This window comes from Seriola aureovittata, chromosome 10 (genome assembly GCF_021018895.1).
Source record: "Seriola aureovittata isolate HTS-2021-v1 ecotype China chromosome 10, ASM2101889v1, whole genome shotgun sequence".
NCBI classification, from domain to species: domain Eukaryota; kingdom Metazoa; phylum Chordata; class Actinopteri; order Carangiformes; family Carangidae; genus Seriola; species Seriola aureovittata.
Genome location: NC_079373.1, coordinates 5,254,641 through 5,271,081, shown reverse-complemented (window position 1 = coordinate 5,271,081; position 16,441 = coordinate 5,254,641). Strand labels below are relative to the sequence as shown.

At 41.3% G+C, this 16,441-nt stretch overlaps 1 protein-coding gene across 1 annotated transcript in view; it reads left to right on the top strand.

Moving 5' to 3' along the window:
- The window catches only part of LOC130176888 (unconventional myosin-IXAb-like), a 171,512-nt gene extending 155,343 nt beyond the window's left edge, over positions 1-16,169 (top strand). Inside the window, exons 34-47 of the mRNA XM_056388292.1 lie at positions 254-442; positions 719-766; positions 872-983; positions 3,246-3,307; positions 4,315-4,507; positions 5,177-5,305; positions 5,431-5,536; positions 5,840-5,971; positions 7,327-7,450; positions 9,377-9,430; positions 10,797-10,817; positions 11,177-11,388; positions 11,838-11,980; positions 13,114-16,169. Of these exons, the coding sequence (XP_056244267.1) occupies positions 254-442; positions 719-766; positions 872-983; positions 3,246-3,307; positions 4,315-4,507; positions 5,177-5,305; positions 5,431-5,536; positions 5,840-5,971; positions 7,327-7,450; positions 9,377-9,430; positions 10,797-10,817; positions 11,177-11,388; positions 11,838-11,980; positions 13,114-13,502 (1,914 nt within the window). The 3' untranslated portion in view covers positions 13,503-16,169. The remainder of the gene's footprint in view (positions 1-253; positions 443-718; positions 767-871; positions 984-3,245; positions 3,308-4,314; positions 4,508-5,176; positions 5,306-5,430; positions 5,537-5,839; positions 5,972-7,326; positions 7,451-9,376; positions 9,431-10,796; positions 10,818-11,176; positions 11,389-11,837; positions 11,981-13,113) is intronic.
- The last annotated feature ends 272 nt before the right edge of the window (positions 16,170-16,441 follow it).

The following is a 16,441-nucleotide window of genomic DNA, read 5'->3' as shown; positions in this document are numbered from 1 at the left end:
CAGTCAGAGAAGGTTTCAGTCAGAGGGAGGTGATACTTGGATACTTTCCTGTGATTGTTGAATCCTTCTTGTTTTGTGCCGTATCCTGTGGTCCAGTCGGACACGACACCCGTCTGGCACCTAAAAAAAAAAACCTGAATATCGCAATGGAAAAGAAAACCCTTGAAAATGTAAATGTAACTGATGCTGTGTTGACTTTCATACAAACTTTAAGGTACGTCTTTTCTTTCCCTTTCTTTACCCTCACCTCCAGATGGATGATGGGAAGAGTATCCGTTACAAGGACCTTTACGCCTTGTTCGAGCACATCCTGGAGAAGACCATGCGTCTGGAGCAGAGAGACTGGAGCGAGTCGCCAGTGAAGGTGTGGGTCAACACCTTTAAGGTCTTCCTGGATGAATTCATGACCGAGTTCAAGCCCATGGAGGGAACCATCGGCAGGGTAAGACGCATCAGATGCACCAGATTGTTGGACTTAAAAACTGGGAAAGATTTTATATTTAATCAAGCTGTTAGACTTTATTGAGATTTATCTGTGATAGATACATGAATGAATGCAGATAGTAAGTATTAAAGAGTTTTGACGTGTACCTTTTAACGTAAAATGCAAACTTGTACATACATTTTGTATAAGTAACAGATTCATTCATTACATGTGTCACTATCATTCACAAAAAAGACACAAAATGCACAAAGTAACAAATGTTTCTCTTTTCAGGCTCCTAAACGTGAGCGCAAGAAGTCGAGGAAGAAGGAAACTGACATTGTGAGTTTAGAAATACTTTGGTAGATTAAAACAAAGTATTCGGAATATACACAATACATTTTTGAATGAATGTGATCTGAGCAGCGGCTCTACTGCCCCCTGCAGGTGGAGGAACACAATGGCCACATCTTCAAGTCCACCCAGTACAGCATCCCCACCTACTGCGAGTACTGCTCCTCCCTCATCTGGATGATGGACCGAGCCTGCGTCTGCAAACGTGAGGACTCCATACATAAGCAACACACACACACGAACACACACGCACACACACACATGCATCTTAACACTTAAATAGTTGGCTCGCACCTGTAGTTCAGTTTAGTTGATCCTTACCAAGAAAACCAAGAAGACAACAAAAACAATACAACAGTAAATACAACATAAACAACCAGGATTACTGTCACACTACATAAGAGCATTAATAATATCAGCCACAGACGCATATACAGGTATTTTTGAGCGGCTGTGGCTCAAGAGGTAAAGCGGGTCACCCATCAATCAGAGGGTGGGTCGTTTGTTCCCTGGCTCCTCCAGTCCGCACGTCGAAGTGTTGTGTGAGTGATGTATGAGTATGTGTGTGTGTGTGTGAATGGGTTAATGTGGCTAGTTGTGTAAAGCACTTTGAGCAGTCGATAGGACTAGAAAAGCTGTATAAGTGCAGTCCATTCATTCCATTCAAAACTGTTTAAATAAAGTTGGGAAAATCAAAACAAAAAAGCTGATTCTTTGACATTGAATATGGTTTCCCTCACAGTTCCTACAATCAGCACATGGATCATCTTTATTTAGGTGTTTAGCTTTTGCGTCGCCTTTTGCATTGACGCTAAATTCTTAAATCACACAGTCCTGTGGTTGGTCTGTGTTTGCACCACAAACCACAGGCCATATTGTGACGGGATCACACCAGCAGAGACGCCTGTCAGCATGCTGACATTCTGACCCACGAGTTCACTGTAGTCATTATTATCATATTACATGAGTTCTCAGTACTCATGGGTCGGACCACGCCCATCTTCAAACTCAGCCTACACAAGTTTTTGCGACTGTATCTTACAGGTTGTGACTGCGGTGATTAATTTTGCCCGCAGACAGACAGACATATAAACACCTGCCAAATTACTCAACCACCTCTGTGGTAGTTCCTGCTGCAGTCGGTGTCTCCAGGACATTTTTCTGTGATGACACACACACACAGACTCACAGGGTGAAAACAATACATGGTGGCGGTTGGTAATAAATGGCAGTTGGACCAAGACCAAAGTTTTCATGCAGCGTCTTTGGTTGTTCAGTCCAGAAGAGAGAGCGAGCAGGAACAGCTGTGCATAGTATACTGCTGACTGTTGGTTATAGTGAAAATGATAATAGTAACACTCATAGGTAATGGTGTCATCAATAATAATGATAATATTAATAATAATAATGAGTGTTGTAGTGTCAGATGTGGATCCTGCAGCTCCAGTGTCAGATACCTGCAGAATGATGAGAGAGAGAGAGAGAGAGGAGAAGAAAACTACAGGAGAAAGAAAATGCAAAGTTGATAGTATGATATCAATGCAAAGACAGAGAGAGTGATCAATGCATCATAGATTAGTTAGATGCAACAGAGGTTTACGTTGTTTGATGTAGTCATGGAATAAGGAAAAAAAAGAGGTAAAAAGACGGAAGTATCAGCGTTTCACTTTATAATATGACATTGTATGTTTCACATCCTGTCAGACATTCTTTGCATCAGACGTAAAGTTTTAAATGTTGTGGAAGACAAATTGTTCAAAACTTTTTTAGAACAACATCAACAAACTTGGAAGGAATTGGATTACAATGTCAAAATTAAGGGATTTGATTCATTACTATTATTAAATGGGAATTAATGGAAAGTATCCTTACTTTTTACCTCATCTTTCTTTTTTTTATTTGGGCTAAAAGCAGGCTGTAAAGATCTGCAGCTCTGCTCACTATTACACACACACCCACACACACAAAAATACACACCACCTGCAGTTCTTAATGTTCTCCTAACTCACTTACCCACAGGCTCTCACGCCCTTGTGTGTAGTTTTTATTTCCATCCACACGGCACATTACACCCCCTCCTACTCCTACTCCTTTCCCAGACACACACACACACACACACACACACACACACACACACACACACACACACACAAACAAAACACAGACACTGCACATTTAAACTCACAAAACTCACACACTTGCCCTGCCTTCCTGAGTGTCGGAAAAATTCGATTAACCCTCCCGCTCCTTTCATAAATCTATCTTCGGTCTAGTTACAAAGCTTCATCTGCACTCTGAGAGAGAGAGAGGACATCACATCCAAACTCTCTCGGCAGCTCTCGACGTTTACCGGTCCGAGTCTTTGAGGTCGTGACTGACTGCAGCAGCAGCAGCAGCAGGCAGTGCAGTGGTGCAAGGAGGTTGTAGAGAAGTCATCGGTCTGATTGTGTTGTTCTGTTGTCTGCAGTGTGTCGCTACGCTTGCCACAGGAAGTGCTGCTCCAAGATGACGACCAAGTGCAGTAAAAAGGTAGGTGGAGATTTTTTTTATTTTTTGTCCATTATCGTAAGTTGTTGTGTTTCAGGATGCTATAATATCATAATGGTGGTAAAAAAGAATGAATATGCGTGTTACAGCACATGGGTTTAATCACTAATCAAAGCAGTGATTCAGTTTTCACCTTCTTAATTAACTTTGTGACTCATTATCGTCAAACTTAATGAAAAATGATCGTATTCCTGCCACGTTTTGGAGTTATTCCGCATTCAGAGCAATTCTGCTTCGGATACATACATGAATAAGATATTCAGACTCCTGCATTTTTGAACAATTTAATGTGTTGTACGTTTAATTTGAAATGGATAAAACTCTATTTTTGCCCATCAGCCTTCTCTCAATAATCCATAATGACAAAGAGAAGAAAACTGAAATGCACTGCTCATCACCTGACTAACACCATCCCTACAGTGAAGCATGGGGGTGGCAGCATGCTGCTATGGGGGGGGCTTCTTAGTGGAAGAGAGAGGGAGACTGGTCAGAAATGAGGGAAGGAGTGCAGGCAACCTGAGACTGAGGCGACGGTTCAGCTTTCATCACAACAATGACTCGAAACACACAGCAAAGACAAAGCTGGAGTGACTTCAGAACAAGTTTTTGAGTGTCCTTAAGTGGCCCAGCCAAAGCTCAGGTTTAAACCCCAAATAAAATCTGTAGAAAGACCTGAAGATGGCAGTTTACAGATGTTCCCGTTCCAGTCTGGCACAGCTTGAGTGGATCTGCCAGGAATAATGAAATGATGTAATTGTTGCAACTTCTACACAGTACTGAATTAAGGGTAGTTGAATTCATAAGCTCTAAAACAAACCTTTGCTCCTTTAAATACACTCAGCTACAGGTTGATTAGGCTCATTAGTCACTTCATCATGCATCATCATGCTGTAACTGTCACAGGGGCCACAGCTCACCTCAGCAAACATTACCTAGAGTAGGCTGACTTCACTCTGACATGTTTCTACGTTTGTATTTTTCTAAACAAGTACGATCCGGAGCTGTCGTCTCGGCAGTTTGGCGTGGAGCTGTCCCGTCTGACCAGCGAGGAGCGAACGGTGCCGCAGCTGGTGGAGAAACTCATCAACTACATCGAGATGCACGGCCTCTACACAGAGGGGATCTACAGGAAGTCGGGCTCCACCAATAAGATCAAAGAACTCCGTCAGGGGCTGGACACAGGTGAGACCAACACCTTTCATTTCATTTCCATATAAAACATCTGTAACAGCTGCTTCTACTATTACTGCCACTTCTATCACTACGTCTACCACAACCTCATCCTCTGCTACTACTATTTCTTTTGCTACTTCTTTTTCTATTACTACTACATCTACTATTACCACTTCTTCACATAGTACTTACTACTGCAACTTCTTCTTCTTCTACCTCTCATAGTACTGCTGTGCTCCTTCTACTGATACTTCTGCTTCTTCCTGTACTTATACTAGTACTACTAATACATACACTTCTACCCACTGCTACCACTACTACTACTACTACTACTATTACTTCTACCATTATTACTACCACTACTGCTTTTTCTTCTAGTAGTACCACTAACACTTCTAATAGTACTATTACTAAATGGTACTGCTTCTTCCTTCTCTTCCTCTTTCTGTTCTTTTCCTTCTTCTTCTTCTTCTACTACTACTTCTTATACTACCCTTACTACAAAAACTCCTGCTACAACAACTACTACAACACCTGCTGCTTCCAGTTCCACTTCCATTACTGCTTTTACTGCTACTACTTCTGTGATTACATCTACCTGTAAATCTACCAAACACAGTCACAATAATTGAAACATGAATGAATGTTCATTTTCCTGAGCGTATCTCTCTGTTCCAGATGTGAACAGTGTGAACCTGGACGACTACAACATCCACGTCATTGCTAGTGTTCTCAAGCAGTGGCTGCGTGACCTGCCCAGCCCTCTCATGACCTTTGAACTGTACGAGGAGTTCCTCAGGGCCATGGGTAAGCTCATAATTAGCTCCTTTAGCGGCTGCTTTACTGTTTGTCAGTCTAGAAGCCAATCCAGCTGAGTCAGTGTGATAATCTGAGTTTGTGTGTGTGTGTGTGTGTGTTTTTGCTCTCTTCAGGTCAGCCAGACAAGCGGGAGGTGATCCGAGGGGTGTATTCTGTGATCGACCAGCTCAGCAGGACACACCTGAGCACACTGGAGCGCCTCATCTTCCATCTGGTCAGGTGAGAGATGAGATAGGAATCAACATCAGCATTAGAGCCTCAGGCAAGAGTCTGAACATGAGGTTTTGAAACAAGATCTGACGGATGATTTCGCCTGTGAGCAAAATGTCTGTGCAGTCAGCTTTTTTTCATCTTGGCTGCAGAGGTTTCAGATTCCCTTTGTTGTTTTTTTCCTCACTGATTATCAGAGACTCTGGATTAGCCGTCTCACTCACATGCCATCCTCTAAGTGTTGTGTCTGTTGGGAATATTCTCTATGGATCAACATCAGGATTAACAGGATTATTCTGTGGTGTTTTACAGGATCGCCCTGCAGGAGGAGACTAACAGGATGTCAGCCAACGCCCTCGCCATCGTGTTTGCTCCCTGCATCCTTCGCTGCCCCGACACCATCGACCCGCTGCAGAGCGTCCAAGACATCAGCAAAACCACTGCGTACGTCCCCTGACCTCAAACTATAACTCAAGTTCTGCCTGTTAAATCTCAAAATCATCAAACAGGGCTCGTAATCAAAAGAACTGCCTGCAACAATGATGTTTCATGGCCAAAGGAGTGTAAATATCATACGTAATAATTTGTTCCACTTCACAGTTTCCACAAAGATTTAGGTGCATTGTTTTTGATTTTATCCACATTATTTCTCACTGGTGGCTTCACACAAAATAAGTGTGTTGCAACACAAAAAAACCAGAAAGTTTAAACCAGAGTTAACCATCCATTGTTACTACTTTGTGTTAAGTAAAATAACACGACTCTTCTTTGATTGGCTGATGGAAAGTGCCTGTGGAGGCTTGTAGGAGCAAAGACTTCAACTCTGTAACTGTGGCTCTGAAATTGTATCTCACAACATCATCGACCTGTTTGGCCGAGGTAGATTTACTTCGATGGTGTTTACTTTAAGCATGGCTCATTAAAAAAATCAATCTTTGTCTAGTTCTTATACTACATATACTTATAGAGATTAGTTGAATATTTACAGAGCTCACTAACAAGGCTAAAACTGAACTGTTGAGAGTGATTATTAAAATCTGACCTGAAACTTATTTAAATGTTTTAAAATTTAGTTCAAAGATGTAAACTGGAACAATTTTAAAGTACATTTCACAAAAATAACACAACTTATGTCTGAAAGACCAGATAGCATTGGTTCAATTATTAGCATAATTCACTCTAAACTGCATGAATCCTCCCTCTGATAAACACATATTCTTTGTGTATGCCTATGTAAATAAAACAAAGTATTATATTCACAAAGGACCGGTAGTTTATATCATTTGCCATCCTTAAACTGTGTTTATGAAGTTATGCTGCAGCTTGTGATGCTACAGTGACTTTCTGTTTACATGGTTGATTACTTTTGACTGGACAACACTGTCATATACTAAGACATTGATTTCTTTATTTATTTTCAAAATTATGTTTATTAATATTTTCAAATAACTTCCAACAATATAAAGGCCAATGTGTTTACATCTAGTATGAAGGAAAATGTGTTATAGTCCAACATTAAGATTAAGTCATTTGAAACATGAAAACAAAACATAAACAACAATAACAATAATGAATAAATAAAAATCATAAAAGTCTGCATTTCACAATGTTTCCATATGGTCAAAATATTAAAAGAAGTTATAGTTAAAGAGGAGGACCACTTACATTTACATTTATACCTCCAGACATGATAGAGAAGAAGAACGTGGAAAAAACTTTACGCACAAGCTTAGAGATGGATTTGCAAGTGGTTTCATGCTCTTTTTCATGGTTCTACTGTAAATGTGTCTGCCCTGCAGGTGTGTGGAGCTGATCATCAACGAGCAGATGAGAAAGTACAAAGCTCGTCTGAAGGACATCAACAGTCTGGAGTTTGCAGAGAGCAAAGCCAAGAGCAGACTGACCCACATCAGGAAATCCATGGTAAGACCAGACTACAGCTGCTGTCAGTCGTCCAACAACAGGCGTCTGTGATACATACTCAGACGTTAGTGTGAATAAACCCGACTGCCCGTCACATTGAGGTGGATGTTTTCCTGCTTGTTCCGCTCACTCATCATTTAAATGGTGACAGTTTTCAGCTCCACGAGCAGCTGGCATGGTTTTCACACGGCCATGGCAGGAGTTCATTCCTCTGTGTTTATTTACATCTTTCATCAACAGATCTTCTTGTGTATTTGTTACACAAGCAAAAAGCTGGACAACTAAAGAGGATACACCTTAAATGAAACATGTTCACAGCAGGACACAGTAACTTTGTATACAAAACATACTGCCGTTATCTTAAATAGAAATTCACATTTCACAATTTGGCTGCATATGTGCAACAACCCTGTCTTTTATAAGAACATTTCTAACTTACCTCTCTGGTAATGCTGTTTCTACTCTATGTTGGACTTTAAGTCACAGCAGACGTTAAACAGGACTCTCAGCAGCTCCCATGTACAAAAGAAAAAAGGTGGAGTGTAAAGAGTGAAAACCAACTTAAAGCAACTGACATATTTGCCAACTGTGAGCATGAGCCTTCAGTAAATGGTAATGTTGCTCATATTGGTCATTTACAAGCAAAGTTTAAATGCATTGAAACTTTTCTTTCACAACAAATCTCAACTGTAAAGAACTATGAAAAGGAAAAACCAACTGCAACACACCATAAGCAGAAACTAATACAATGTGTAATGTCATATAACTTCTATTACTGTTGTTGATGAAATTATTTTAAAGGAAAGACAAAGGATATAAAATTAATTTTGAAGAATGCAACTTTGCACAAAAGGATCCAGATGTTGCTGATTGTGTTCGGTCATGTGCACATGGAGGGAGCAGAGAGCCTTGCTTTCTTTATAGCTGGTTACAAACATGTCATCTCCACAGGTCATTGCAAATTTAAAGGTTAAACGCACAGCAACAGTGCAAAAGAGTACAGCACCATAGAGCCCAACAGGCAATCTTCATCTTTAAAAGAAATTCAAAACACAGGAAATCTTAGAAATTCTCCACATTGAATATGTTTTTCTAGCAAACACAATAATTGGTAAAATGCTGCTAACTTGTTTGTGATTCCCTAGCCTCCCAAATTCATCTAGCAACAGCTTGTATCTAAACTTTCCCAGCAAGGATGGTTTTAATGATTTGGAAGATAAAAGACGTATAAATATCTTGGATAAAACATGGAAAATGTATGTTAAAAAGTGATGTCTTAGATATTTAGGACACATACAGTATAACTATTGTGTCAGCAGTACTATATTTACTCAGGACTTACGTACATTTTGATGCCAGTACTTCTCCACTTTTGCTATAGTTATCTAATAGTGTGATACTTTTACTTTGACTTAAGTAAAGGATCTGGGCACTTTTTCCATCACTGTATTTTCACTTATCTCATGGCCAGATTAAACTTGATCAATAAAGTCAATTAGTCATTTGAAAGAAGATGAACTGACAACAATTTTGACACTTTTAACCTAATATTGTAAGTTATGTAAATTATGTAAAAGTACTTGACACAATAAAATAAAACTTAAACAATTAAGGTCTTGAAACTTTACTAGAGCAGAACCACCAGATAAAGGATGGAGGACCTGTCATAGTTGATATTGTAGTTCAGTGGGGAAATTTTCAACAAATTTGTCATCAATCTTATTATGAAGGACCAACTGATGTGGAGCGAACCTATAGAGGATAGTTGCTCTGACTATTTCCAACCAGATGTAGCTCAGTTTTAACATAAATGTCTCGACATCTTTAAACTACAAATCACCAAAGCCATGCCTACTTGATAACTTTCACCACTCCCTAACCCTAATCTGTCCTTCCTTCCTCCCCTCCCCCCACCCCTCCCTCCAGAAACCTGTACTAATTGCTGTTAGGTTTATGAGCATAACCCGCACTGCCACCCCGGTATGTATGCCCCTCCCACTCCATGTGCCCGCCCACCACCAGTCCTGTCCTGTCCGTCAGTCTCTTAGCTCTGTCCACTCATGCTGTCTGTAACGTCCAGTCACAGTACTCATCACGTCTGTCCATGAACTAGTGCTCAGTGCTGAGGTGTCTGACTCTCTGTTTGTGTATTTGTTACTCTTTTATTAGAGGTTGATTAGTTGTGTTGTGTCGTTGCTCAACACTGTTACTTTACTGAATTATTCTCTAGGCCCCTCGAGTTACACCCAATGATTACAATCAGTAATTAGTTGTAGATTTATTGTACACTTACTCTCAAAGCAGGTTGATATTGTTATATAGGTTACTCAGGTGATGAAATGCAGCAGCAGCCATGTTGGAGGTTTTAAGAGTGTAAAATGGACACAGACAGACTTAGTGGCAATCATTTTGTTACTGATCTGTTTATGTTTATAGACTGTGCCAGCTTGGACTAAAGTCTGGCTTCAGTCACAGTTTTATAGTTAAAAAATACATTGGACTTTCATATTTTAAAAAATGCTACCGTGTCACTGCACAGCCATTGTTCCTGCCAGGTTTTGTGGTGGTTCAGATTCAACCTATTCCCCCAAAACCTGATGAGACATCAGACTGAGAACTTGACTTGCACTCAATTATGTCTCAAGATCAAGACTTGAGATTGACTTAGTCCCATTTCTACTTGTGAGAAATGGGACAGAATGTGACCTGTTGTGCTAACAGATGGGCTTTTAGCAGAAACCAACATTGACTAATATAATTATTATAATTATTCATCTAAATGAATTTTCTAGTGAATGACTCACAAACAGCCACATACCTCAGGACTAACTGAATGAAGTTGATTCTTATGAAACCAAAACCGTTAACTGACACTATAGAGTACGTTCTGAAGCTAAAATAGCTAGCTACTGCTAACAGTGTTGATTTAACCCACAGTTTGCCTCATTGTGTTTCTCTGCTGTTTGTGTTAAGTTACATCTCCAAAGAATTTCCATTGTGGCTTTGTTGTTAGCAAAGCAACAACAGGGTGTTAGCAGGTTGTTAGCAAAGCAAGTTAACAACCTGTTAGCTACGTCCAGGTGTTTCAATGAGAAATGATGCTCTCAGACTGGCGGTACAGTTCCTGTGGGACAAATGAAGGCTCCTCTCTCTCGTCTCTGACTGAAATTATTAAAATTAGTCAGGTTCTATGTCTTTTTACAATTTCAAGACAGGTAGTTTTTGTCTTTGGTTTAAATGTTTGTGTTGAGCGTTCAGAGAGAGCAACACTCAGACTGTAGCTGCACTGACGCCACTGACCGCTCTTTGCTTTTCTGTTTCTGCTTCACGACTTATTAACATGCAGCCTAACACAGCTAAACTTAAGGTAATGCCTGTCTGTGAGTATGTGAGTGTGAGTGTGTGTGTAGATGAAGGTGTGTTTGTGTGTGTGCACAGTGACATTCAGCAAACCTCATAGTTTCTTAGCGATGGTGTTGTGAGCTGTGGTCAATCAATACATCCTGTATAGTTAGTATGTGGTCAACCGTGACTATAGCGAGTCCTCTGTCTGTGCTTCATCACTGTCAACAGCAAACTGAGTATTACTGGTCAACTGCACTCTCACACTGTTCAATTCTTTGTGTGTGTGTGTTGCTGTCTGTGTGTGTGTGTGTGTGTGTGTGTGTGTGTGTGTGTGTGTGTGTGTGTGTGTGTGTGTGTGTGTGTGTGTGTGTGAACTTGCAGAGCAAAAGCCGTGTTCGACAAAACAGCGGGCACACGGCCTCGCCTCCTCAGAGCCCCCGAGTGCCTCCTGAGGTAGATGGAGAGAGTGCAGGAGGCGGAGGAGGAGGAGGAGAGGATGCAGCAGAGGCTGGGCTGAACGAGCAGCAGCAGCTGGCAATGCAGCAGGAGGAGCGAATCCTCACCGAGCAGATCGAGAGTCTGCAGAAAGAGAAGTACGATGCACTGACAGGGTTTTTGTGTTGTTCATTGTGTGACACAAGTGCACAGCTACCAAAGATATAAAGATATAAAAAGCATTTCATTCCTAACATAAAACGTGCCTACAGAAACTATGAAAGAACTTCATGTTATATTGTTCATACAAACATCACATACGTTCATCACTCACTGTCTCTGCCAGCCAGAGGATAATTGATCACAAAACCATTTTTATCAATTTTAACAGATGCATCACTCAGTCAATGGGACTGATAAAAACTGAGTGAATCTGTTTGTTCCCTGTTGTTTTTAAGTTGTCACTTAGCTGCTGCTGTGTTATATGAATCACTTTAGGGATACACTCTGTTCCATGTCATGATAAATGGTTCAAATGTAAATGAAGTGATTTGGATGAAGCACCACCTGACCTGTGATTTGCGTGTGTGTGTGTGTGTGTCGACAGGGAGGAGCTGACGTATGAGATGTTGATCTTGGAGCCGCGGGCGTCCGACGATGAGACTCCTGAATCTGAGGCCTCCATCGGGACAGCAGACAGCTCTGAAAATATCACCATGGAGACCAAGGGAGCCACCTCAGACCCCTCTGGTGTGTGTGTGTTCTCGTTCTGGGAAAAGACAAGCAACATAAAACCAGATGTAGCTGGTTAAGCAGAGTTATTTATTTGTAAGGAGCTTGGGGAAATTGATATGAAAAATAAATGAGGTTAACTCAACTTTGTTAAAACAAAGAACCAAATATAACCAAAAGAGGATACTAGATAAACAAGAGTTGCAACTAGCTTTCTAAAGGAAAACAAAAATGAAAAGAAAACATCTGTCCTGATTTTTAACCCAAAAATACACGAACAGCACTGCTGTTCCTGGTGGATCTAAACAAGCAGTTTTCTATGTGTGTGGTCAGTCCTACTTTTTCTCCACGCCTGGCTAAATAGACTAAATAGTCTAACTACTCTAATACACAAAGAGTTCATTCTCAACAACTGCTGAGTTAAGCTCAACAACTACAGGAGGTACACTGACGAGCTGTGGGTATCAGCCATGCTGAATGACCAGGCCAGGCTTTGGTACTTTCAATCCCAAATGCCATCTGGTTGGTTGGTGGTCTGGACCGGGTGCAGCTCTAATCAGGACTCCAGCAGCTGCAGCCAATCTCGCCTCAGGGAACACACATCCTACGTAGCATACACACCACAGGCCCTGTCCAGACCCGGCATTAACATCTGTCTCAGGTGATCCCATCACAACAAATTAGACTGTGGCAGAGGACGTCAGTAGAGTAGGCGGTCCTTCAATGTGGCCCAGGATGCATTTGTGGTCACACTTCTAAAACAATGTGGCCACATGTTGCTCAGACCACCTCTGAATGCGGTCTGGGTGATCAGATCTCAAATGTCTCTTCAATGCGTCTTGTGTATTCATAATCACAGTCATCAACAATATTATAGCCTTTCTTTGCACACCATGACTTGATCACTATGTTCAAGGTAATTAAAGTAATAGCTTAATTACAGCAGCTAAAGTCTGTTAATTATATTTCGTTTACTCTTTTTGAAGTTGATGTGAGACAAGTTGGTGTTTACTTGCAGTTGCATTAATCTGGTTCTCATTAAAATATTAGCATAATGTAAATGCAGTGTAACTATGTTTAAACAGTCTGTTCTCACTGTGGTTATAATGTGTCTTTAAAGTGTCTCTATCGCTGCGGCTCTCTCTCCACAGACCGCGGCACGTATCGCTCCAGGAAGTCGGAGACAAAGAGCAGACGAGCTCTGCGCCGTCAGCCGGACTCCCAGGACTCCGCAGACTCCACCTCCACCGTCTCCTCCTCCTACCACCCCTCCTCCTCGCTCTCCTCTAATGCCTCCGGCTCTCCGTCCCCTCACTACCGGTTCCGCTCCTCCTCCTCCGGGCCCCTGCTCACCTCCTGTGGCTTGGGGGCCCCATTGGCCGAGGCGGAGGGGGGTCACAGAACCGGCAAGACCCAGCACAGGCTCAGGCTGAGCCGCAGCTCACCACGCGAGCCCTCGGGAAGCCACAGGAGGGAGTCGGACTTCAGCTCGGGGCCACAGCAGCTGGTTCTGTACGGCAGCAACGAGTTCATGGTGTGAAGCCGAGGAGGGAAGGAACGCCAGCCGACGCCTGTTCAAGCGCAGGAGGGTGGCCGAGAAGGGGAGGAGGGAGAGTCCGGGGTTGGACGAGGCCGGTCACAGGGCGAAGTTCATGCCCAGTGTTGCCTGCTGCCCCTCCTCAGTGCCCACCCCCCTCCTCCCCTGGTCCAGTCAAAGCAGAAAGCTGCTTGAATCAAAGAAGAGAAGACTGGACATATTCAACAGAGGGACAAAACAACAGATGGTCAAAGGAGGAAGACTGACGACTAATGTGAAAAACAGAAACAGAGCGAAGCGAAAAGTTAGTTGACCCTCTGATCTCAGTGCTGTTTGACCCCCGCTGGAGCACCGGGGGTCGGTTAGAGGAGAGAGAAGAAGAAGAAGAAGGGAAGGACGAGTGGTGAGACACAGAGGAAAAACCCACACCTGCAAAGCCAAATCTTACAGTGCCCTGTCTTTATTTTTTAGCATGTGGGCAGGTGGTCAAAGCCACCCAGAAGAAATGTAGCCATACGACTGAACTGGTGGACGTGTTGTCTGTAACCAGCGCCAAGCTAGTCTGCTTCTCACGTTTACACAGGACACACCAGCCAAGAGGCTGCATGCTTCTCCATCACACTTTTTCCTACGTCAGTTTGAAGAAACTGTACAAAAATATGTCACAACTGTATGTTACATATTATTATTATTATTATTATTATTATTATTGTTATTATTATTATTATTATTATTATTATTATTATTATTATTATTATTATTGTTATTATGTTACAGAGGAAAAAAGTGTACATAGGAAGAAACTCCAGTGCTGCTCTTGGGTCATTCATTGTTGATTAGTCTCTATTTCCTGTTCTTTGCAAAGTGAAGTGTCTCGTTCCTCTTTGTTTCTGTGCTGGTTTCGTTCACTTACATGATTTTTCTTCTTTTTTTTTTTTTTCCTTATTTCACATTGAACAGAGCCAGTTCTGGGTGTCCTCGGGTTACACTCTTGAGAAATAATAGAAGGAAAAGCTGTCGATCTGTGCTACGTGTCAGATGTCCCGCGTCCTCGACGTGAGGTGTCAAATGCCAGTCAGCTATATGTGAATTGTATCTGCCTTTCCCTGCAGGCTTTCTTAAGTTTTTCCTTCTGTTTTATTCAGAAACATCAGTGTTACTTTGTCAGGACTTGAATTTTTTTTAATATATATTATTGCTGTATTATAGGTGTTGTTTTTGATATCAAAGATGTCATGTTTTTGTTGTCAATGGTTTATTTTTGTTCACATGAAAGCCATTTTTTCTTTCCCATGTATGGGTGTGTGTGTCTGAATGAATGAGTGAATAATTCCTGCCATTGTATCAGCTCCCACTTTGTGCACGTGTAGTCGTCTCTGCAAACACATATACACACTAGTGTTTCCCGGTAAAACATTATTCTTACGTGGGTGGAAAATCTCTGCAGCCATCACGTGACACTAAAACTAACCCAGACTTAGGAAATATTTCATCAGTCTGAGTTTCATTGCACCTGTGGGGAAACTCTTGCACTCACCAACTCACCCAAACCGTCCATGTTGTCCTCTGAGCCATCCAAAACACTTTCTTCTTCTTCTTCTCCTTCTTCTTCTTCTTCTTCTTCTTCTTCTTCTTCTTCTTCTTCTCGTTTAACAATCATAAACGTAGCTCTTCCATCCTCTACTCCTCCGGCTCTGGCTGTGAAAAGTAGCATTTAATCTGCAAGCAAGTAGCACCTAACTCAGACCGTCCTCGTGTTTCTGCATAATCTTACTCTCTTTCTGTCTCTGTCCATACAGTAGCAGTGTAATATTCAGTTTCATGGGCCTACTCAGTAGCTTAACAGCAATGATGTCTCCGTACTAAAGCTGCAATATCTCTCCTCGCTTGCTGCGTCTGTGATCAGATACTTTTTTGGGCGACCTTTGCTCCGATCTCACCAACACAGTCAGTGTTAATCAACTTTTCCTTGAAGCTGGAAGACTCAGTGAAGACTGTGCTGATCTCAGTTTTACTGCAGGTGTGGAGACTTGGCAATGTGTCATCTTTTTATAGCATTAAGTGTAGACCTGTTTAGAAGAAAAAACAACAGTTTCAGAGGTGAACTGAAAGGACAAACTGATTCCAGGTCAAATATCTTTAAGCTGGTATTTGAAGGGATGGTATTTGTACATGTCCAGGCTGTCTATATGGCATTCTGCAAAAAACATTATAAAAAAAAAAAGAAAAAAAAGAAAAAAAAGTGAATGTACCTGTCACTGGAAAGCATGCTCTGCTTTCTCTGGTTGTTTTTGTTCCTCTTTTATACACAGTGTATGTACTATTTATGATCATGCGTTTGGGGTGTACATTGGTTTAAAAGAATCTGTTATAAAAGGTGTTATAAAAGGATATATTATCCTGTGTACGGTTCATTATCTACTATTAATCATGGCAACATTTTAACAGGCCACACTCGGTCTGTCATGTTTGTGCTACGAAGCGGAGAAAAAAAAGAAAAAAGTGTTGTGTCTCTCTGTCTGCGCCACTCTGGACACGGTTATGTATAAGGTGCAATTTGTGTTATATTTCTTTTTTTAATGATACAAACATGTCTATGGTTGTAAGAAAAAAAAAGACTTTATGGGGGAAAATTCATCTGCTTATTAAAAAAGCAAAACTGCAGCCAAACTCAAATGAGTTGTGTAATATTTTGCCTGACAGAAATGTGTATTTGTACTTCGACAGGATGTCACAGGATGTAGCTTCTTTGGGACGACATCACACATTTGTGTTTCTTTTCAATATGAGACATATAGTTTGAGTTTTTCTTTCTTCTGGTCAAAGTTATAATTGCATTCACTGTTACTCACCAAATCCCATTGTGTGCATCCTGAAAGCCTAAAAAACAACACAAATACATTTCCTTCCTCTTAAAACATTTACAAAGCTGATTTTTAAAG